The sequence below is a fragment of the Xyrauchen texanus genome, chromosome 20, assembly GCF_025860055.1.
Source record: "Xyrauchen texanus isolate HMW12.3.18 chromosome 20, RBS_HiC_50CHRs, whole genome shotgun sequence".
NCBI lineage: Eukaryota > Metazoa > Chordata > Actinopteri > Cypriniformes > Catostomidae > Xyrauchen > Xyrauchen texanus.
Genome location: NC_068295.1, coordinates 41,994,792 through 42,020,569, shown reverse-complemented (window position 1 = coordinate 42,020,569; position 25,778 = coordinate 41,994,792). Strand labels below are relative to the sequence as shown.

General features: G+C 40.1%; 1 protein-coding gene across 2 annotated transcripts in view; it reads left to right on the top strand.

Annotated features, from left to right (window-relative positions):
- Positions 1-25,778, top strand: part of LOC127660468 (leucine-rich repeat-containing protein 1-like) — a 151,391-nt gene that overhangs the window by 62,612 nt on the left and 63,001 nt on the right. For both annotated transcript variants that reach the window (XM_052150728.1, XM_052150727.1), the window contains exons 2-4: positions 3,243-3,360; positions 20,624-20,702; positions 22,011-22,100. In XM_052150728.1, the coding sequence (XP_052006688.1) occupies positions 3,243-3,360; positions 20,624-20,702; positions 22,011-22,100 (287 nt within the window). The remainder of the gene's footprint in view (positions 1-3,242; positions 3,361-20,623; positions 20,703-22,010; positions 22,101-25,778) is intronic.

Below are 25,778 nucleotides of genomic sequence, written 5' to 3'. Positions count from 1 at the left end.
CATCTGACTCACTCACTAGGACTGGGAATGGCCACAAACCTCCCGATTCAAGATTTCAAACACTCTTAAAGGGATAGTTTGCCCAAAAATTTAAATTTTCTCAACATTTACTCACCGTCATGCCAGCCCAGATGTTCTTCAGCTGAAAACAAACAGTTTTTTAGAAGAATATTTCCGCGCTCTAGGTTTTTTCAATGCAAGTGAATGGTGACCAACAATTTCAAGCTCCAAAAATCACCAAGGCAGCATAAAATAATCCATATGACTCCAGTGGTTAAATCTATATCTTCAGAAGAAATATAATAGGTGTGGTTGAGAAACCCTGTATAATCCGGACACAGAATGACATGCTTCAATGTAACTAGAGCTCTTTGAATCACAGGCTGATTCTCACTATTCATTCAAAGTGCATAGCTGAAATATTGTGGGGACGCAACATGTTGTTCGTGACATCCAACAGTTTGATAAGCCTTTTGTACTGCTAAACTATTTATTAAAGCAGTGTCAGACTGAATCTGCAGAATGACTGCTGAAGAATACTCTACACACAACCTCACACATAAATCTGTTGATTATGGATAATAACAGGAACAACACTCACAGCAGAGGATTTGACATCTGAGGGCTCCTACACACTAGATTTTACGCTGTGTCAGATAACCCAACTAATACATATTGTTGTGTGCTACGTTTAAAAACGGAATTTCTGTGAATTCTTTAGATACAATTTGTAACTTTATTATTACTTACATTTAGTTTTATATTTATGGACCTAAACAGAAAATTATTAGGCTGCTTTGTTTACCCTTAAACAATTAGTTAGTATAAGCCACATATAAAACCTCAAAATGATCCATAGATATTCCTATATGGTTACTATTACTGAAACCAAGTTACCATATGGATAGGCTATTGCAGTAAAGCTGTAGTAAAACCATAGTTAATTGCATCAAAACCTTGTTTACTGACAAAAACCAAAAAAAAAAAAAACTTGGTTACTAATACAATATTACTACAGTGAAGGCTAGGTAAGTTTTCATAAGGGTATGATTTATTAATGAGGATTAAAGATCATTATTAATGTTTTAAGAGCTCTAAATTTAAATCTGTAAGAATGGTCACAAGCCCATTATAGGTTTAGTGTGAATAACTCCAGATGCTGTTTTTCTGTCATTACTTCAGGAAAACACTGCTCTCTCTTTGAACGAGCGCTGTTACTGAAAGGATGAGCGAGCGCTGTCTGTCTGCTGGTGTATTTTAGCATTTCTGCGGGTCAACATGAGCAGAAGAAAAAATAGTTCCGGTGTCATGCAACAATTCGCTCATTTAATTCTTTTTTCCACTATGAAGCTTATGAGATGCATTCATATTCATGTTATCTAAATAATATCACCAAAAAACTTCAGAATCAATATTTTTATGTGAGGATCAATATTATTGATACCACATCAGTATCGAAAGTATCCATACTTTAGTATCAATGCACCCATCCCTAATGACAGGGTGGATGAACACAAACTCTCTGCTCCAGCAGCGGGAATTTGCACGAGAGCATCAGTGACCAAGATGGCACAGCTCACTAGTTCTTGCGGCGCTTTAATGATCTGTGCTTCACGAGTAAAAACACCTTCTCTCTAGTTGCGGTTCTTTTGTGCATTGAGCTGTGCTGATAATTGGTGTGGGTAGCAGTAGGGTTCCCATTGAAAGTGTAATGTGTTCTTATGATTTCCATCCCTACTCTCTCCACTGTTTTTCTAATAAATGGTGAAAGTCATTTCTTTTTCAGTAAAGTTTGAACATCCACTTTTCTCAAGTATAGATAATGGATGCTGACTAGTTATGTTCAGGGAGAACACGTCACAATGCCAGTACACTACTGTTAATTCCCAGCTAATGCTGGCAGGTTTTTTTGTTTTCCTCTACTATCTGTCTGACTGTGCTGTTTTATGGGGTGCTTAAAATGCACTTTTATTTTCTCACCATCAGCCGCGGTGCCAGCGAGAGGAGGAAGAACTCAAGTAGGTCAGGCAGACAGACATGAATAGCTGATTACATCACAGACAGCAATACACTGAGCTGCTTTTGTCAGGCCACTGGACTTCACTAATTATTTTTTACTAATTTACTTTTTCTTGTTGTAGTTGTTTTTCTTGAATTGATTGTGGAACAGTCTGTCTTGATACAGGTTTGTTTGTTACTCCTTTGCTTGTATCTTATGTTACTAGACCAGTGCATTAAAGGGATAGCTGATATGAAAGTTCTCTCATCATTTACTCGCCCTCATGCCATTCCAGATGCCGTCCCACGTTTACACCTAAAAATCACATGTGTTGCCTGTTTAGTTTCACTTTCACATCTGAAAATGAAAGTAGAGATTTATAGTAAAAAGGCTTAAATATTGATCTGTTTTTCACCCACACCTATCATATGGCTTCTGAGGATATGGATTTAACCACTGGGGTCATATGGATAACTTTTATGTTTCCTTTTATATGATATGAAGTTCTGGTCACCATTCACTTGCATTTTATTGACATCAATGTGGTTCAGGTGGCAGACAGTACACACAAAAGTTACCAATGTTTTTCCCTTCAAGAATGAACATGGCTAGAGTATAGAGTGTCCTTTGATAATAATTTGTGCCAAATATAATGGAAAATATGCATGTTGCATTCCGTGGCACGGCAGAAATTTGAGCAACTTCTGGAGCCGTAGTTGGGCGCTACCGACAGAGCGGGTGGTGTGCAGTGTGCATTTTAGAACGTGCCATGTCGTCCCCCAGTTGTGTCCGGTGTGCCACTCTCTTAAGTCCATGTCCAAACTTTAATATGCTTTTATCTGAAAATGCATTAATCTTGCTAAGTTTACACCTCTTATCCATACTACAATGGGGTTTTCCTCCACCAAAAACAGAGCGTTTGGACAACGCTCTCCATGACCTCATACTTTGGAAAACTGTAACATTAGGAAACTGAAAACAGAGGTTTCATACTTTAAACGAATGAATGTGGACTTGGCCTGAGAATCAATGTGATGGAAAATACAGCAAGGAGTGTCAGTGTTTTTCATAACAGCAGGGAGGTTAAAGGTCATAGAATATCACAAGCATTATTCATACACTTATATTATACATAATAAAACTATATTGCACCATATTCTTGTTACTTGTCTTTCTGTCTTGATTATACATCACTGATCCAAACCATAATGGCACATAATTGTTTTTTCTTGTTCTGTTTAAGCCATTCTTCAATTTGACAAAGTTGAGAAAGCTCGGTTTGAGTGACAATGAGATCCAGAGGTTGCCGGGGGACATCGCCAACTTCAACCAACTCGTTGAGCTCGACGTCTCTCGAAACGGTAAGGCAACTTTCACCATTCAGCCTACGACGTTAACAAAGGCATGTCGCAATGATTTTATCAAATCGAGATTATTTGAGATAACTGTGTTGATTGCACACTTTCATTTCCAATCCCAAATTGGTATTTGGTATGCTTGTTTCTTACTGCATCTGCAGGCCACGAGAAACACAGCTGTGTGGTTTAACGACCGATTATAGAACTTTGACTGACATGCAGAGATTTTACTCTGTTCAGTAAATAGGGTTTCTAGATCCCCACATTGAGTTTTACCTGTGATAATGGCCATAAACTATCAAATGTATATCAGATGTGGGGCATTGCCAAATATTACAAACTTAATCTTAATTAAATTGAATTTAGGTGAGGTGGAAGATCCTGTCTGTTTCAGTCAGATTTATTGAACAAAGGTTTTTTGCATCCGTCACTGCGTTTAACTTTAATCAAGTCTGACAGAAGTCTTTTTTATGACATTATTTTATGTTTCTTCATAAAAGCCTTTATTGCAACGATTTTGCAGATAAATAGGTTTAGAGTTTTGCTGAGTTCGTCGTGTCCCGCACAACAACAATGGTGGCTGTAGATGAAAACATTTACCAGCCAGTCAGATTTCTTACTGACCATTTGCATTTTATAAGTGAATTTTACAGACATGAGAGAGAAAAGGTGCGTCCTAAAATCACATACTTCTGCACTATTCTATGCCAGTTTGTAGTGTGAGTAGTTAATGCTGCAAAAAGAAGTGTACTTGAAGTCCCTGGATGATGCACTTTTTCAACCATCAAAACGGAGTGTAGAATGTTGGACACTTCATGCACTCAGCGCACGTGCCTTGCCTTACATGGTGGAAGGGGCGGAGTTACGTGGCTGCGCTTCTGATCTGACAAAACAGTTGTAAATAATGAAGAATGTAGCTGCTAGCGAAACTTAAGTGGATACAGCACTTTACAAATGTGAGTTGAATGCTTTACCATCACCCCACACTTTGTGAATATGTACATTGTTTAAAAGGAGTTCACCCAAAAATGAAAATTTGCTGATAATTTACTCACCCTTTCTTTCTTCATCAAAAGAGAATTTAAGATTTTTAGGATTTCATTTCACATGAAAGTACTCATAATGCATATTTAGGGTGCATCAAAATAATCCACACGACAAATAAAGTTCTTCTGAACCCAAACAACTTATTATTTCTAGAAACAAAACAATATTTATATACTTTTTAACTACAAATGTTCACTTCCGTACATCTCTGTGATGCGCTCATGAGAGTGATTATGTAAGATTGTTGGTAAGGTCACGCGTCACGTGGAGAAGGTAGGAAGCGTGTCATTGTTTACAAGACGAGCACTGTACAGAAGTTTAATTGTCTTTGCTGAATATTTGTATTGTTCAAAATGGTCATTTTTTGTGTTTCCTGGATGCTTCAACCTTCAGAAACCCCAAAGAAAATGCACGGCAGGAAAAATATAAACTTTGCATCGATTGAATATACATGATCATGAGCGATTGAAGCGCTGGCTTATCGCGCTGAACCTGGATATCAGTACACCCCTATATTCTCTCAAATATTGGAGGGTGTGCAGTGAACATTTTACCCCTGAGGATTTCAGACCATCGAAAGAAACAAAAGGTCGATATCTGAATTCATCGGCTGTGCTCATGCTGTTTTTCCAGCGAACTCTGGTATGTGTGAAAACTTTGTCATTGTCCCTCCTCCATCGGGTTCTGTTCCTAAACATCCGATTTCTAATTCACTGCACCTGCACTCAATTCACTCGATCATCTCTGCCTGCATAAATAACTCACCTCCACGCCACTTCACTGTCAAATCTCACACAAAGGACTCTAGTTTGACTGTGCTGCTTTCACACAATGTTTATATGCCTGTCTGTATATGCTATTGATCTTCATCGATATCTGTTTAGTGTTTACTCTGCTGTTTCACCCGTTACCTCTTCTTCAGTTTGTGAAGCTTCTCTTCTGTGTGACATCACCTGTACCATTGATCTTGCTGTGTAAATCCTGTGAATCTCAGTAAACACTCTCGTACTTGGTTTCACTATCTACAACTTGTGTGGATAGAATTCCTGACAGTCATATAGCCGATATATTTCTGCTAAAGAACAAGTACAAGTAGATAAGGTAATGGCATTGCTCTGAAATACAGGATGGTTATTTACTGCAGTAATGTTTTTTTTATTATTATTTGGAAACTGTTTTGGTTTGTTAACGGCAGTTGGTCTGTTTCTGTTGTAAACAATGACGCAATTCCTGCCTCCTTCTCCACGTGACGCGTGACCTTACCAACGATCTTACGTCGTCCCTCTCATGAGCGTCACAGAGATGTATTTGTAGTTAAAAAGTATATAAGTATTGTTTTGTTTCTAAAAATAATCAGTTTTTAATTGTAATAATTGTTTGGGTTCAGAGGAACTTTATTTGTCAACTGGAGATTATTTTGATGCACCCTAAATATGCATTTTGTACCGTCAAAAAATTGAGTACATTCACTTGCATTGTTTAAAGGAGGAGGCCTGAAATGAAATCCTAAAAATCTTAAATTCTGTTTTGATGAAGAAAGAAACTCTGATACATCTTTGATGGCCTGAGGGCGAGTAAATTATCAGCAAATTTTCATTTTTGGGTGAACTATTCCTTTAAGATACAAGTGTTGAATTGAGGTTGGCTAATGTGCTAAAGCTAGCGGCAACATCTCACGTGCACTAAAAACTTCACTTCCGTCAGCTGTTAAACGCAGAATACTTCTGTGTAGTAAAAAAAACTTTTAAGTATTCCATTTAGGATGATACTTCACTTTGAAAATTCATACACTACATGGTATTGTATATTTGGTAATTGTTTGTGTCATTTGGGACACAGCTAAATAAACAATACTGTAAACATGTTTGAAAGTAAACTGCTTTTTTAAAGAATTCTATTGTTCTATTATTTATAAAATATTTAATTGCCAGAAAGCCCATTTACAATTATTTTTCCGATTATTCACTTATTACAACAAAACTATATTTGTATTTTAAACTACATTTTTGCTATATGAACGACCATTAAGTAACTCTCATGAGTAAGGCTGCAACTAACAATTATTTTTTCAATTAGTCGATTAACCTAGCAATTATTTCTTTTTTTTTTTTTTTTTTATAAATCTATTGATTATGTTCTGATTAATCCTTTTGTTAACTTAGTAAATATTAATAACTGTAACTGCTGCCATTAATCTTTAAACTTTATATTCAAACATTTTCTCATAAAAATAATTTACAAATAAAAAAATTCCCAACATAAAAAATAAAGTGCCAAGAATAAAAAGGTATTTATCAGTAATAAAAAATGTCCATGAGCCCACATAAATTCAGCCCAACATAAATAGTGCAAAAAATAAATAAAAGATTTGATTCATTCACTCAGCATACAGTGGCATCCTTTATGGAAAAAATCTGGCTCACAGCTTTGCTTCTTCCTGAGACACAGAAAGACACACAAAATAAAATGAGTGACATATTTGAACATGAAATCTATGAATGAACTTTTACCTAATGATACTATTCCTCATAAAAGTTCAGATTTATGCTGTGTACGCCTAATTAGGAAAGGTTTTGTTGACTATATTCTGCCATTATTTACCGTGGATAGTGTTGAGAATGATTTACTTCAATAGCTTGTGCCAATTGTAATCAGAAATGCATTTGTATTATTTATTTGCAAAATGTTGCTTGCACCGACTTGGCGCGTAATGTTAATGTAAATCTACATCGTTTCGTTTCATAGGTCTAGATGCACATAAACAAACAGCTTAGGCCTACATCTTGCAAATGCGCTGGAATGTGACATTGCCATACTACCCATTAGCACCTTCTTTAGGGAGTCTTCGTTGAGTTTTTGTGTGAAATTGACAGATAAGTAGGCAATGACGACTCCCAGGCACTGGCTACCAACCAACAATCCGACAAAACTCACTATAATAGTCCAAAAACTTGCGCAGTCGTTTTGAGGTCGGAGAGCCCCAGGATGTTTTCTTTTGAGATGCTCGTGCATAGTACTTGTGCTTCTGTGGCCATTTCACTTTTACAAAGCATGCAGAGCACCATTTCATTAGGTCTCTGTTTAAAGAATTCCCACACTTTTGACGATCAGATCTGATCGTTTTTTGGGATGAAGTCTCATTTCCAGCATGCCCGGGAGCCGGAGATGGCATCATTGGGGATGAACGTAAACAATGCAATGCATCGACACATTCCACGCAAATCGACATATAATATTCCAAACATCATCAGACATCATCGATTACGTCTACTCATGAGCCTTAAGTACACATAACACAGGAACAGTTCAGTCTGTTTGGAGTCAGTGAATCAATTAATTTATTCAGCTGCAACTGATTTAAAAGTCTTTTTGATTCACTAAAAGAGACAGCTCATAGATTTGCTACGTTGCATAAAACATGGACCGAATTGTGGAATCCATTGATAAAATCCGAATTAACTATAAAACATGGAATGTCACGGAATTTGACATTTGGGATGCAGTTAATCTATAAATGCACAATTAATCAAATGAAAATTGTGATATGTCCTAGTGCTATGTTTAAACCACCAAAGGTTGAGATTTCATGAAATAAGCCTATACGGTCTGCTTAAGCTTCATCAGTAAGTGAATTTACGAAGCCAATGCTTATACACTAACCATATGATTAAAATCACGTGCACTCTGTGTGTACGAATGACAGAGTTTACATTTACATTTATTCATTCGGCAGAAGCTTTTACCATTGCGACTTACAAAAGAGGAAAAACATAAGCGAATTATCTTAAGGAGACAGTGGTACAAAAAGTGCCATACTACAAAGTTTCACTAGCATCAGAATAGTATTTAAGACATATACAAGTGCAATTTTTGTTGTTGTTGTTAGTGACTAGTTAAGCGCTCTTGGAAAAGATGTGTTTTAAGCCGTTTTTTGAAGACCGAGAGTGAGCCTCATGGAGGGAGTTGGGAAGGTCATTTCACCAACATGGTATGATGAAATTGAAAGTCCAGGAAAGTGTTTTGGTGCCTCTTTGTGTTGGTTCAACAAGGCGACGTTCCTTAGCCGACTGCAAGCTTCTGGTGGGAATGTAGCTCTGCAGAAATTATTTTAGGTATGTTGGAGAAAACCCAGTGAATGTTTTGTATGCCAGCATCAGGGCTTTGAATTTAGTACGTGCATGAACCGGCAGCCAGTGGAGAGAGACAAAGAGTGGTGTAACATTTGCTCTCTTTGGTTCATTAAAGACCAGACGTGCTGCTGCATTCTGGATCATTTGCAGAGTTCTAATTGCACATGCAGGGAGACCTGCAATAATAGTTATAGTTATAGTAGTCCAGTATATTATAGTTATAGTAGTACTATATAGAGTTATAGTAGTCCAGTCTAGAGATGACAAGTGACTGAACAAGCAGTTGTGTGGCATGTTCATATAGTTGATCACTTTATTCGATGTGAAGTGCAGCACATATAGACTAGATATATTTATAAACAGTAATTAAATCATAGACTTTTGTAGTATAATGAGCACATTAGTCCAGTTAGTGAACTGCTTTTCAGAGGTGAGAAGTGAAGCTGTCAAAAACATCTGGTTTTCAACCAAAATGCCTAAATAAAAGCTCAGTTTAACTAGATGCTTGAAATAAAAAAAAATTAAATGCAACAAACATTTTAATTCTGTGTAGTAAAATGTAATATTCAGAGTAGTTGTAGTTGTAATAATGATGATGATAATAATAATAATATATGAATAATAATTACATTTAAGCAACATCTTAATAGTCATCACTTCTATCATTAATACTGTGATGCTCTACTATGCAGCACTGTATTTGACCATCATAATAATAATAATAATAATAATAATAATGTTGTTAAATTATAGTAATCATTTTTATTTTTTTTTTTTTTATTTTATTTTTTTTACAATAAAATGTAATTAAAACCTGGTATTCAGAGAAAATAAAATGGAAAACATGGAATTTGGGAAAAGCAATTTCATAGGGCCCGACAATACCATATTTTCTAGATATATTTATAAACAGTAATTTATTAGAACAAGTACTGATACTTCCTTTTCAGTATTCGCCGATACTGATACCCGTTTTTTTTTTTTATACTGAATTCCATATCAGGAGTTTATTTCAGTTTATTTAGCATCAAAATGGTGTCTAAATAAATGAATGAATTAAAACTTTAATCAAATGACATTAGAACAATTTGTTTTTATCAAATTAAGTGCTTTTATTCAGATTTTCAAAGCATAATGCAAAATACAAAATTATTATTTATTTTTTTTGTCAAATAAAATGCTGCGTAACAGAGCATCACAGTGAGATATTACTTAAATATTATAGAATTAATATTGATTTATTATTATCTCAGTCTTTGTGGTTTAATAATCACACTAGGAGATAACGTAATTTGTGTGCTGAATGTTTACAGAATGACATTCGTACGTCAGATAAAACACGAACATTTTACATTATTTTACAAGCTGATGCAAACTGATAGAAAGAACAAGAGCACTGCTAGAGTGGCATGTGACACAGGAAAATTCACCAGCCAAATAGATAATTAAACTCATCTGCCGCTTGGCGGGTGTTAATTTCGTAACATACATGCAGTCTACTGAGTGAACTTTATCATGCTGTGTCCAGCGGCTCCGAAAACTGGATGTCTTGCATTGCTGAAGTGATGTTTCGGTTTTACAGGTCGATAGATAACAACATTGTTTTTCAAATTGAAAGTAAAGTGCTGACACATCTTGTGGTTGTGTTCGGACTAGGGATGCACTGGTCCAATAGCTGGATAAGTATCGGCTCCGATCCTGAAGCTTTTAGATAGATCAGGTATCTGTCTGATGAGCCCGATCCAAATCGGATACTGTGTGTGTCATGTTCGTTACTGTCAAGCTCAAAAAATGACATAAAAGAACCATAAAAACTCAATTAAAGTAGTTCATATGACTCCTGCACTTTATTCAAAGCCACTTAAAGATGTGTGATAGATGTGAATCACTAAAGGCTGTGTTTAATAAGTAAATATATCAAATGCATGTGCAGCTCCAGCACATTATTGAATACTCGCAAACAACATCTCAGATGTAGATGCTCAATAGTTCGGTTCACTTATAATATGCATTTAGAACAGCACCGGATATTATTATTATTATTATTATTGTCTTCATTAGTATTTGTTTACAAATGGTAATAATAGTTGAATGGATCCAAAAAATAACTGTGTGAATGAAAAGTGGACCGATATCTTACAACTAAATTGAACAAAAAGGAGATCTGAATCCTTTAAAGTCCAGATACAAGTTGAAACATTTATGAAAAATAAATAAATCAAATAAAACTTTTTTTTTCTGCAGATGACTTATACTGGAATTACTGTTAATTTTGCTGCTACATTATCCAGTATACTAGTTAATAATAAAGTGTTTCTTAATAAGCTATACATTTATATTGAAATAATGTGTAGTGAGAGGTTTGTGTTTCTTTACGTATTAAAGAGCACACCCAATTAATTCCACACAATAATGTAAATATATTCTAAACTGATTATGCAAAAAAACAACACTGGTATCGGATCGGGATTGGCCGATACTGAGATTTCCCATATCTGAATCAGATTGGAAGAGAAAAAGTTGTATCGGTGCATCCTTATTTGGGATACTTGTCCGTGGACTGCATCACTTCTGCCTGATCCTTATCCAGTAATTGTGACTGTCCTAGTTCTTCATAGAAAAACAGCTTTACGTTTGATCACAAGGAAGCATACTCATTTTATGCTGTCTGCTGTCAGTATGTTTTTTTTTTTTTGCCTGTACAGCTGGAGTTGTGCTTACTGCCCCTACTGACTGAGACTCGAAAAATCATGAAGGTTGTACTTCAAGCTTGAATTGCTCCAATGGTAGGGAAATTCCTATTTCGCTCCAGTGGCATGATTAATTGCCTTATTTTTTATATAATTAATTGCACTGAATTAACGCGTTACATTGACAGCCCTAATGAAAATTAATGATCAAAATGTTACGATAATAACAGTCCTAGTTAAATCTTCCACATGTCTACTCAGTTTAATGACTGTAAGTTTCTGTGAGAAGCTTGGTCTTCCATGGGTTGCCTTCCCACACACTACCAGCTTACACCCAACATATTTTTGTAGATGGTTATCAGAGCTCAGCAATTATATACAACATTTGAACATCATTCATAGTAATTTCCAGCCTGCGTCTTAGTGCATCCCTTACAGGAACAAGGCCAAAACTATAATTATCGGAGTTTCGTTTGTACTATTTTTGGGCAAGCAGCAATTTTGAAACCACACTTCATGATTTGCAGTGTCTCAATTGGTTTTAAATACTTAGTTTCTCTTTTAAGAATGGGTTATGGTCTTTGTATCTTTAAGATGAACTCTGATCTCTCAGTTATAGCTGCTTTTTATGGCAGGCACATAAATGATTGAAATATTGGTTCTGGTCCAAACCCTGGTCAGATGCCTTGCTGTCTGCTGCCTACGTAGGCAGCTACCTCCTAAGGCAGCATCTGAACTGACATGGAACCTCACAAGACACCAATTCTGTGCGTCTCTTGTGGAGCACAGAGGATACGCGACTTACTTTTCATTTCAATAGAGTATAGTGTTAGCATGTTGCTAAACTAAGACATTAGTATTATTGGGTAAAATAGTATGTTTTTAAATAGATTGAACTAATTATATTGATACTTTTCTATGAATTCAATTTATTTTTTTAAGGAATGCATTCAATACTTGAGTCTAAAAATTTTTTTGTAATAAACATTTTTTGCCACAAATGCTGCTGATTGAGCTTAACTTGTATTGAACGTGGAATATTCCTTAGTTTATTCAACATTTCACTCACTTCGCTCTCCTTGGAAATGTGGCCTGAGTAAAGGCTTTTGCACACCAAATGCCAAACACAAAGAAGAAATCCTGAACCAGCAGTGAGGATGTGCATTTCATTTGCATCAAATGCCTTAAAAACTTTTAAAAATTAATTTATAAATGATATATCTTCATCACAGCCTTGCACCCCCTTTAAAAATAGTCTCTGATCTTCCATATTGCTACATTATTTTTGTTTGCCTTTGCATTATCTGACATTGAGTTCTCTTATATATTGTGGCATCTTTTTCTTTGTATCTGCTTTTAAAATAAACGTCTTTATGGATCTTAAGTGTTGTTGCAAATATAAACAATAACAATACTATTGCTGTGACTTGTAGAGGGCTGCAACAACTAATTGATAAAATCAATAATTATCGATAATTAAAATCATCAATAATGAATTTCATTATCGATTGGTTGGATATGTGAGGTGAGCATGGAGAAGCTCTGTCAGAGATGCCACCTAATAGCCCAGTGAAAAATGAGTTGCATGATGAACCTCGTTTGAAAAATTAAGGAGGCAAATTGAAGTGGAAAAACAATGCAAGATCGCAATAAAGCACATTATAAACACCTCATAGACGATCATAATAAGCATACAGTTTAATGTGGAGTGGTTCTGCTTCATTTACGGTGGCCGAGGGCGTGATGTTTGATGCGCTTTAGAGTTGTTTTCTCCAGCGTATCAATTGCATTATTCTCGATGTAGATTTTATGAATTCAAAATCAGCCGCATATTTCCGCGCTTCGCAAAACATTTTGTCTTCAACACAAGCGGGTCTCCGTTAAACTTCACTGAGCAAACAAGTGTCAATGAAACCGATCGCAATGGAGAAACTGAGCCACGGGAAAGATTAATCTTTTCTGAGATATTGAAGCCAAAAAATTATCCTTAATTTTGTATCCATTGTCAACGCAGTGCAGCAGCTGCATACCTTGAGCGGGCTAGCTAGCGAGCTCATTGGTTGCTCTGCGGCAACTGCTGCAGCCTATAGACGAACTTGAGTGAACTTGCGTCCAATGACGAGGCCAGCGCCATCACTGTATCAAAGCCCACCAGAATGGGCGTGGCTAGAGTGCATATAAGCGTAAGTTCAGTAGGCTGGAACCCTGATTTTCATCTATTCAGTGAAGCTCTTCGCATCTCTGAACTGCAGAAGCCGCGTCGCCGTTCGAGGGGCATCTAGCAAGCTTGGACAGCGCTCGAAGAAGCCGGCCGTCTTCGCCACCTTCAGCCATCCTGCGAGCTACGCCATCCGGCGACGTATCCTTTTTAGAGCAAGCTAGTTCCTCAGCGAACTTCACAAAAAGAGCAACGAGCGTCTTTTTAAAGATGCCTCGCACCACCTGCGCCTCATGCCGCACCCCTCTCAGCGCCGGAGACCGCCACCTCATCTGCGCTCTCTGCCTGGGACTGGAACATGCAGAGCTCGCCCTCGCTGACGGCGGATGCGACCTCTGCGAGGAGCTTCCGAGCTCGACTCGAAGCACTCAAAACCGAAGCCGCCGCGCCGCCTTTCGTTTCGCCGCGCAGAAAGAAGCGACGCTCCCAAAGGCTGCCGGAACCGGTGTTAGAAGCGACTACCTCGCCGGAGCTCCACGCCGACCTCTCTAAATCGTGGAACGCACCTCTCTCGGCCAGGAACCGATCCCATGTCTCCACCTCTCTCGCTTCGGTGGACGGCGCCACCGAGAGGGGCTACTCTTCCATCCCCCCGGTCGAGGATTCGGTAGCAGCACACCTTTGCCTGCCCTCCGCGAGATGGCGGTCTAAGCCAGTGCTCCCGTCTAAGGCCTGCAGAACTACTTCCGCCTGTGTTGGCCGCGCCTATGCCGCCGCCGGCCAAGCCGCATCTGCTCTGCATTCCATGGCCGTTTTGCAGATCCTCCAAGCGGACCTTCTTCGAGAGTGGGATGAGAAAGGCAGGCACCCAGAGGCTGTTTCAGATCTAAGGAGCGCGACGGATCTCGCCCTAGAAAGCCGACACGCTAGCTGACATGGCAGAAGCTGAACGCTCCACGTTCATCAACGCGCCACTCTCGCCGTCCGGTCTCTTCGGTTCCGCGGTGAGTGGCATTGTTGACCGTTTCTCGGAAGTCCAGAAAGCCACCCAAGCCATGAATCTCTTCCTGCCTCGTCGCGCTAGCTCCTCTGCAGGCCGCCCACATGACCAGCCTCCTGCACGAGCCTCTTCACAGCGCCCAGCTCAGCAAAGCCAGACTTCTCAGCGTCGACAGGGCGGCCGCCCTAGAACGCGCTCAGACAGCCGCCGCAGACCGCCGCTCCCCCGTGGGCCTCGGCCTAAGATTGCGCTGAAACCTGAGCAAACGAAGTCCTCCTAGCTTTGTTGAGGAAACGACGGAAAGCCGGACCACCGTCAAAGCTTCGCCCCCTGTCAGTCCCCTTCTCTCAGGCTACTGCAGTGGTGGATTCAGCAGCCAACAAGCCGGTGATACTGCCCACTTGCCTGCACTCAAATGCCGTTTTCACGGCGACCCAAAGAAATCTTGTAAAACGCAAACATGCCTTATGTGTAGAAAATGTGCCCACAATCCAGTGTTCACCCCTACACACAAGCATTACACTTCCCGTGTCCCTATCAGAGCCCACTCACATAAAGCGGGCACAGCCAGCTCGAGTGTTAGAGTCAATAAACGCGCCCACGAATCCGTGCGCGCGCCCATTCTCTGCCCGCTCTGTCACACGGCCAGCAAACACCTCTCTGTATGTAAGTCCCATGCCCGTGACTATGCTCGCGCATCACTTCACAGATGTGACTCTTTCCCCATTCACCTCAATCGGGAAGTCAGGGGTTTTACAGCCGTTATTTTCTTGTCCCCAAGAAAGACGCCGGCCTCAGACCAATATTAGATCTCAGGGTTCTGAACAAGGTGCTCGCAAAAAGACCGTTCAAAATGCTTACAATCAGGAAACTCCTCGCGCATTTGCGCCAGGGGGACTGGTTTATTTCTCTCGATCTGAAAGATGCCTACTTTCAGATTCAGATAAATCCCCGTCACAGGCCATTCTTGAGATTCGCCCGACGGCCAGGTTTATCAATACACCGTCCTTCCGTTCGGCCTGTCTTTAGCACCCGTACTTTCACGAAGTGCATGGATGCGGCGCTCGCACCCCTGCGGAGTCAGGGCTTGCGAATTCTGAACTATTTGGACGATTGGCTGATTTTGGCACAGTCACATACGGAGCTTCTGTCTCACAGGACAGTTCTCCTCAGTCATCTGAACAGTTTGGGTCTTGCAGTCAATTGGACCAAGAGCTCACTACAGCCCAGTCAGGCAATTTCCTTCCTTGGAATAGAACTAGACTCCATGGCGATGACGGCTTGCTTATCTACACAGCGCGCACGCCGTGTTCAGCGACTAGCCGCGTCCTTTCAGATGAACAGCCTCACGCCTCTGAAAAAATTTCAGAGAATGCTAGGTTACATGGCCTCAGCCGCAGCAGTACTTCAGCTGGGTTTACTGCGCCCGCTTCAGCATTGGCTAAACACCCGCGCGTCTCGCCGGGCTTGGGCCACGGGCCGCCAGCCGATCAGAGTGACTCAGACCTGTATCTCAGCTCTGCAGCCCTGGGCAGTGGCCGAATGGTATCAGCGGGGAGTGACGATGGGAGCTGTATCTCGCCGAAAAGTCATCTCGACAGGCAGCGTCCAACACGGGTTGGAGCGCAGTCTCGCGAGGGCTCTCCGGTTTTTGGCCTATGGTCAGTTCAGGAAAAGCTCCTTCACATAAATTGTCTGGAAATGATAGCGGTCGAGTGCGCGCTCGTGCGCTTCCTCCCGGTCATTCAGGGTCACCACATCCTGGTCCGTTCGGACAACAGATCTGTGGTATCCTATCTAAACCGTCAGGGCGGTGTCAGATCCAGGAACCTCTTCCATCTGACAAAGCGCATACTGAGTTGGTCCCAGTGCCACCTGCGCTCGCTGAGGGCGACGCGCGTGCCAGGCCACCTGAGCGGCGGCCCAGACAGACTGTCCAGAGACAATTTTTCCCCAGGGGAATGGTCCCTGCACGCTCAAACAGTCCAGAAGTTATGGAGCATATTCGGCAGAGCAGAGATAGACCTCTTTGCATCAGAAGAGAACTCTCACTGCCCAGTATTTTTCTCAAAAGCGAGGCGCAGCTGGCCCAGGACTGGCTCAACCTCCCGCTTCACGCCTTCCCTCCCGTCTCGCTATTGCCACAGGTAATGCAGAGGATCAGGAAACGCGTCACTCGGTGCTCCTCATAGCCCGCGCTGGGAGAATCAGACATGGTTCCGGAGCTTACGCAGCTGTCACTGACAGCCCCGTGGCCCATTCCAGTGAGAGCAGATCTCCTCTCTCAAGCTCGCGGCGCGATCTGGCATCCCCACCCAGAGCGCTGGGCGCTGCACGCGTGAGTGATCAACGACTACCCGTCGCTTTGCCAGAAGGAGTAATAAACACTATCATACACGCTAGAGCCCCTTCCACGAGAAGACTCTATGCGTCCAAATGGTCTGTGTTTTCAAAATGGTGCACCGACAGAGACCTGGACCCACGGACATGTGGGGTGTCGTCGCTGCTCGTGTTTTTACTAGAGCTGCTGGATAAGGGCAGATCCCCATCCACGCTCAAAGTGTACGTGGCGGCCGTCACGGCGTTCGCTGAACCCCTGCACGGCCAGTCACTGGGGAAAAAACGAGCTGGTCATCCGCTTCCTTAGGGGAGCTAGAAGGATGAACCCCCCGCGCCCCCCATCGGTTCCTATCTGGGATCTTTCCGTAGTTCTCGAAGCTATGAAAGCCCCCCCTTTCGAACCCCTTCAATCCGTGGATTTGAAATACCTTTCACTCTAAACCATTTTTTTTAACTGCCCTGTCATCAGTTAAATGTGTGGGAGACCTTCACGCGCTGTCTGTCAGTGCTGCGTGTCTTGAGTTTGGACCAAGTGATTCCAAGGTCATTTTAAAGCCTAGACACGGCTATGTCCCCAAGGTGATCGGTACTCCTTTCAGAGCACAAATCATTTCCCTATCGGCGCTGCCAGCATCCGACTAGCGACGCGACGCCAATCTCCTTTGCCTAGTCAGAGCAATGAGATTGTATACTGCGCGCTCCGCCTCTTTCAGACGCTCTGAGCAGCTTTTCGTTTCGTTCGGAGGGCGCACCAAAGGTTTCGCCGCCTCGAAACAGACACTGTCTAGATGGATAGTGGACGCTATTGCTGCCGCGTGCGGCGTCAAAAGACCTACCATGCCCGTTAGGCATTAGGGCTCACTCCACTAGAGGCATGGCCTCCTCGTGGGCATGGTCCAGTGGGATTTCCATTCAGGACATATGTGTGGCAGCGGGCTGGGCTTCCCCCTCCACCTTTGTCAGATTTTACAATCTGGAAGTGCCCGCCCTGCAGGCAAAACTACTAGCGGTTTAATACGCTACAGCTCCCCTGGTGAGCTGCACTGACGGGACACATTCCACACAGACCGGCACCGCCGCTCTGTCTTTCCCTTCCCACTATGTGCTTATGTATTACACACACACTGGCCCGCACTCTTGCCGGCCACATATTATTCCCCCCACTCACAAGGGCTCCCCCGGGTCCCCCCACCCCCCGGGGCTCATGCAGTGGATGCTTGGCGCGCACGTCATTGACAATGGGTTCCCGTAGCGTAAGCTATCTTACACAATACGAGAGAACCTCTCGTAAGAGAACGAATCGGTTACCTAACGTAACCTCGGTTCTCTCTAGATGAGGGAACGAGTATTGCGTAGCCGGCCGTGCTCGTGCCACGAGCGATTTTCGCTTCATTCAATGAAAACCAGGGTTCCAGCCTCTGAACTTACGCTTATATGCACTCTAGCCATGCCCATTCTGGCGGGCTTTGATACAGTGACGGCGCGGGCGCCTGTCATTGGACGCAAGTTCACTCAAGTTCGTCTATAGGCTGCAGCAGTTTCCGCAGAGCAACCAATGAGCTCGCTAGCTAGCCCGCTCAAGGTATGCAGCTGCTGCACTGCGTTGACAATGGATACAAAATTAAGGATAATTTTTTGGCTTCAATATCTCAGAAAAGATGAATCTTTCCCGTAGCGTGAGCTAGCTTACGCAATACTCGTTCCCTCATCTAGAGAGAACCGAGGTTACGTTAGGTAACCGATTCGATTTCAGTTTCAATGTAATCAATCGGGCAGCTTTCTTGGATGTCACACCAATGTCTCATAAGTCCATGTGTGCCAGTTTTGAAGTTTTTTTAGATCGTTTCTCATCATGTGAGCGCATGTAATTCAATGAGCACCTGTGGGATATGAGAGTGAAGCTGCACTGCATTTACAGATGATTGTACTGTATTAAACTGTATATAATGCTGAATATAATGTAGAATTATGTCAACGGCCCTGATATTTTATAGTCCTGATAATGCCACATGGAAAGTCTGATTTCACCAGTAAATTTATACTATGGCAAAACATAACTGTATTTTACTGGATAAGCATGCACTGCCATTAAAAATGTGTTTTTTGAAAAGAATACTTTAGAAACATGTAACCAGTGACAAAAATAGTAATTTAAAGTACTTCAAATGTATGTATTCAGTGACAGCACAATGTATCTAACATGTATTTTTCAGTTGTGCAGAATTATACATTTTTCTGTTCTGGTGTCTCCATTGCCTTCTGCTGGGGTGATTTTTATTTGTCATTGTTTTTTGTCCCACTCCATCCCATATGGATCATTTTACTCTTAAACGAACAGCACTTTTTAAGTTTTACAAGTTAAGGAAAGTAACTATTTTGCATATTTCCTGAAAGTAATAATAATAATAAAAAATTCAAACTTAACGTTTTATGGTTCAGGCTTTGTTCAAAGTTTTGTGAGAGCATAGAATTGTGGATTTAGTGCATAAAATACATACATTTAGTAGCATCCTTATGTTTTTTATCTTTTAATTAAAAAGAATCATAAAATACAGAAATTAAAATGATTTATTCAATTAATCAAAGAAATAAACAAAGATTAATTGATTATCAAAATAATCATTAGTTGCAGCCCTAGACTTGTATACCATAAACATAGTGGTGTCTTCAGAAAATGATGTAATCGTTATTACTGTGCTGTCATTAACAGTTGTTAAAAGCTCTATTGTATCTAAAAATTGGTTAGAATAAACATGAGTTTTGTGTTTCGATGTTGACACATTTCATTCGTAACATGAAGGGTTTTGAACAAAAGTATAATACAAGTAGATGTACATGACAATAATGTGCAATCAATATTGTTCCAATGTATAACATTTGTTTTTAACAGTCATTATGTGTGTGCTTTACACAGTGATTTTATACCCTCAGACTGTGTACACATGATAATACTATCAGTCAACTTGTCCAGCAGATCAGCTGCAATAGTTTGCGAAAGCAAGAAAGAGAGCAAATCAACAACACGTTCTTTATACAGTACCTGCTGCAGCTTGTAGAGAGATGAGTTTTATTATATCGATCTTGTTGCTGAAGATCTCGTTTGCTTGTCTTTCGTATTGTGATTCCATGATAGTTCTTCTCATCCATGATAGGTGAAGGACAGACCAGCTGAAAGGTGCTTTGTGTCACCTGCCGCACTAGGGTAAAACTGCTTGTCGATTAGCACCACCTATTTTAAAAGCATGTATGTACTGGTGCCTGGGTAGCTCAGTGGTAAAAGATGCCGCTACCACCCCTGGAGTTCGCAAGCTCACTAGTTCAAATCCAGGGTATGCTGAGAGACTCCAGCCAGGTCTCCTAAGCAACCAAATTGTCCAGGTTGTTTGGGAGGATAGAGTCACTTGGGGTAACCTCCTTTTTGGTCGCTATAATGTGTGGTTCTCGGTGGGGCGTGTGGTAAGTTGTGCGTGGATGCCAACATGCTCAACAAGCCATGTGATAAGATGCACGGGTTGACGGTCTCGGATGCGGAGGCAGCTGGGATTCGTCCTCTGCCACCCGGATTGAGGCGAACCACTATGCGACCACGAGGACTTAAAAGCACATTGGGATTTGGGCATGCCAAATTAGAAGAAAAAAAAAAAACAGTGAATGTACTAACAGCGATCATTCGCCTCCCTTTTAATGTGAAAGGGCCATTCGTCTGCAATTCGTTTTGCATTATGGCGTCGCACCTCTGGTGTGCAAAGGCCTGAAGGTATAATAACGTATCTTGGGTATCTTTAAACTGCATTTACATCTGGAGACCCCAATGATCCCTTAAAAAGCTGCTTACAGACACATTTTTTAAATACTGCAAGGTTTTGATTTGTTTGAAATGTTTTTTCTCTTTTTCTCACAGACATTATGGAACTCCCTGAAAGCATTTCATATTGTAAAACCCTACAAGTAGCAGATTTTAGTGGAAATCCTTTGACAAGGTAATGATGTCCATTTCAGCTTTTGTACAATTTATATTCTGGTCATATGCAACTGCTGACAAGTTAAAAACCCCATATATATATATATATATATATATATATATATATATATATATATATATATATATATATATATATATATATATATATATATATATAAATAAGAATTGCTAATCTCAGCCATCATCGATTTCTTTCTTTCAATTAATTATCTCTTTAAAAATTGCCATTGGCTAGTACATTTTTGTTTTTACTCGCCAGACTTTTGACAACATGTAAGCATAATGCAACTGAAAACCCAAAAATATATTAAGGAAACTGAGTAGGGGGCGGCATATTCTCATATACAGAATGTATATTTTTACATGGAATGAAGAGTGACGTTTTATAGTGAAGAAATGGTTAAATTACACAATAATGTGACTGAAAGCTGTGGACAATTATCAGTCACTTGAAAAGAGAAAAGTGTCATTACAATAGCTATTACACACCTGAAAACATTAGTGTAAGTGAACAGAACTGCTCATAACACTCACTATGACGATTTGAACACTTTATTTACTTTATTTACAAAAATAAAGCTTAGCTTATGGTCAAAAGTTAAGACTGAAATTGCAATATGGCCTTGTGCAATTTCTGAAAGGCTGTGTTTTAGTTTGTGTACAGATCTACAGTATGTTTTCCCTGCGGTCAATGTGGCATGCACATTGGGCCTGGGTGGTTCTTTACATGAATCTTAATCGCATAGCCTATATAATACAGCCCAAATACTGCACGTTGTTGGCATCTCCGTGGTTTATTGACATTACTCTAATAGCTTTGTTGTGCTTTACAGGTCATCCGTTATGCATTAGCACTGGAGCCACTTTGGCCCAGTTTGCCAATTTGGCTCCCCATAATGCTGGATGTCAATATGGCTTGACTGCTGCTCTCTTCTCTTGCGATTTTGTAATTGAAGCATTCAACCTTATGGTGTGGTTTTCAACTAGTCATTTTTATAGGGAATTGTGATATATTAGCAAGTGTTTTGGTTTTGTTTCATTTTTATGCGTTTTGCTCTCTTTTTGTTTAGGTTTGGTTTTGCGAGAAGAAATTAATATGAATAGATATTTTATTAGAGACAGCAAGTGTGTTCATGTTTTGTTCTTATAAACATGTTCATTATTCATGATGTAAATCAGCTGAGCTACAGTTAACCAGTGGCACAATCAATGGCGCGTGTTTGCTGTGGTACCATTAGTGGCACTGAAATGACACCCTTCACCTTTAAATGAGAGTTGTATTTATTAAGTTTTTGTCCCATTTCAGATTGCCAGGAAGTTTTCCAGAATTACGGAATTTAACATGCCTTTCCATCAATGACATTTCTTTGCAAGCACTTCCAGACAACATTGGAAAGTAAGTGCTTTCCCGTGTTATGCATTTTCTAAAACTGTTTTTTTTGGTGTGTATATTCTTCTATATAAGACCACAGGCTCTTTCTTTACAATATTAAGGTGGATGTTACTCATGATATTTGCAGGGCTTGATCTGTAATGTCTTATGCCATTTCAGATGATCTCATAATCAGCATACATATGAATAGTGTTGGAAACATTCTGGTAGATGTTGAGCTTCCAACTTTTTGTGGGGAAAATACTTTATTTACTGTATCTGCACTCCCCGGAATGTCTTTTTGCCCTGTGTTGCTTTTGTATGTCACTTGTGATGTTATCATTATGTTTATAGCTTATAGTTATCCCATGACTTAATGAATATTGCTGATAAGAGTTAAAAGATCGGAATAATTAAAACCACGAGTCTCATTTTAGACAATTAACTTTGCAATTTGTAATCTGTTTTGTAAGAATGCAATCATCATTCTAGACATTTTTAGGCCTTTTTACTTTTTCTACTATTTCGGTTCTCTTGGTCCGGACCAAAAAAGAAAATTATACATTTAGTCCTGGTTCGATTAGCATTCACACTGGCATTTTTAACACTAAACCTAACAATACAAAACCAAAGGCATCAGGAAAAAGTCACAACCTGATTCGACCGCTTTCATGACATATTTTTTGAACTTGCCGATCATTCAAAACGATGCTGGCTGCTGGGCGAAATGCGCTCGTTATATTTATATATGTATATGTGGTGATATTTTTACCAGCTGAGAACAAATGAAGAGCTTGACATCATTGGAAAATCAAAAGAACTGGTCTGGTTCATCCTTGGGAGCAATTTCCAAACACCTGAAGATACCACCTTCATCTCTACAAACAATAGTATGCAAGTATAAACACCATGGGACCACACAGCCATCATAACGCTCAGGAAGTAGATGCATTCTGTCTTCTAGAAATGAACGTAGTTTAGTGCGAAAAGTTCAAATCAATCCCAGAACAACAGCAAAGGACCTTGTGAAGATGCTGTAGGAAACAGGTAGACAAGTATCTATATCCACAGTAAAACAAGTCCTATATCAACATACCCTGAAAGGCTGCTCGGCAAGAAGAAGCCAATGGTCCAAAAATGCCATAAAAAAGCCTGACTGCAGTTTGCAAGTGCACACAGGGACAAAGATCTTACTTTTTTAGAGAGAGTTTTTTGCCATAATGACCATCGTTATGTTTGGAGGAAAAAGAGTGAGATTTGCAAGCCGAAGAACACCATTCCAACCATGAAGCATGGGGGTGGGAGCACATTGTTGTGGGGATACGTTGCTGCAGGAGGGACTGGTGCACGTCACAAAATAGATGGCATCATAAGGAAGGAAAATAATGTGGATATATTGAAGCAACATCTCAAGACATCATCCATGAAGTTAAAGCTTGGTCGCAAATGGGTCTTCCAAAAGGACAATGACCCCAAGCATACCTCTAGTGTTGAGGCAAAATGGCTTAAGGACAACAAAATCAAGGTATTGGAGTGGCCATCACAAAGCCCTGACCTCAGTTTGATAGAACATTTGTGGACAGAACTGAAAAAGTGTGTGCAAGCAAGGAGGCCTAAAACCAGACTCTGTTACAACAGTTCTGTCTGGAGGAATGGGCTAAAATTACAGCAACTTATTGTGAGCAGCTTGTGGAACTCTACTCAAAATGTTTGATCCAAGTTAAACAGTTTGAAGGCAATGCTACCAAACACTAACAATTTGTATGTACACTTCTGACCCACTGGGAATGTGATGAAAGAAATAAAAGCTGAAATAAATAATTCTCTTTACTATTATTCTGATATTTCACATTCTTAAAATAAAATGGTGGTCCTAACTGACCACACCTGACAGGGAATATTTCCTACGATTAAATGTCAGGAATTATGAAAAACTAAGTTTAAATGCATTTGGTTAAAGTGTATGTAACTTATGACTTAAAATGTATATGTATGTACCAATCTGTTATATACAGATGCAAGGAAATGTATGGCAGAAGAGGTAGGGCATGGTGGATAAGAATAAATAGACTAAGCTGTGTATTGCACATAAATATTGCGCAATGGGGCAACTGTTAACGGTTTTAACTAGAGGTCGACCGATTAATCGGGCGATTTTATTTATTTATTTATTTTTTTGTGCATTTTTTAACATAATCTGCATCGGCCAATATCCAAGTATATCAAGCCGATTATTAGGCAGGTGCATCTGTGGGCAGCCTAGTGTTGTTGTGGAACACGTGTTCGACGCACGCTGCCCCTAGAGTCATTTTCCAGCAGAGTGAGCAGACCTCATCCAGTGCCTAAGGAAGGAGCTAAGTTCCTTGGAGAAAACAGTAAGGATTAAATTAGTATAACTTCTTTATATTTAATTAAAAACTTTTTATATGTTACTGCCAACTTCAAGAAAAAACGCGACAAACGCGATAGGCGACATGACGTTCGGCTACTTTGGATATTGATAGCGTAGTTGAAGTTGCATTATCACAGCAGAAGGGTTGCTATCATGTCACAATAAGTAAGCAAGAATTTTGCAATTACAGACAGTGAATCTGAGACTTTCATTTGTTCTGTTTGTCTTATATTTGAGAGGGTTGTCACTCAATGCAGAGAAATAATTAATAAAAAAGATACCAACGCACGATAGGCTATTGAAGGACTGGCTTTGGTAAGCTTGGACGATATCGGTTCTGCTGTCGGTACTGGAGAAATTAAGAAAATACATTGATTATTGCTATAAAGACAAAGTTATTTTATCTCGCCAGCCATTTCTATGTATAATAATATGAAACCATTTGTCTGTGATGCAATTTAGCTATCAGAGCAAGAGAGAGAGAGAGCGAGAGAGAGAGAGAGAGACTCGCTGTGCCACAGCGAGCACAACATGAGCCCTGTTTAATGAGTGACGACGGAGGACAGAACTAAACATTCAAACGTAGCCTGGTTTAGATCTGTGATATTAGTCTGATTTTATTTTATATTTCGCCTTCCAAAGATTATAAAAAGAATATTTATACATAAGCCGCATTCTGTCTAGAATTTTGTCTTCACAGCGGTGCACTGACATTTCTCCCTAAAAACTTAACGTCAGAATCAGCACGATCGGTGATTGTTGTAAAATGCAGTCTAGCTACTGTTGCTAAATTGCGGGACGCGTTTAATAATAAAAAGAGCGCAAGAGATACAGTTCCCAAGGCGGCACGCGCTCCGATACAGACTGCAACGAGACAAGCAAAGTATAGGCTACTTTGGGTTTCATGTGCGCATCTTATCGATCAACTATACACAAAAATATGTCAGATAGACCGGCTTGGAGATTCATTTAAACACAGTTTATGTCTTAAATGGACGTAGTTATGGAAATAGTTGGGAGAAAATATGCTGCATCAGAAGCCTATTAGACTCGGTCTTAAAGGGGAAGCGGTCTAATCAACATGCTGACGATTGAGTCATTACTGCGAATCAAACAACAAAAGGCAAAGAGTAAATCACTTACAGCTCTTGAATGAATAACTTCTGCACTAATAAGCATTAATCTATTTATGATAAACTATGCAGTGTTATTTTACAATTGATTACTTTATTAGATTTCTTTTTAGACCACACCTGAACAGTAATGTTAGTAGACCTTCCTGAAATTAAATCACTGTGCCTATACAACGT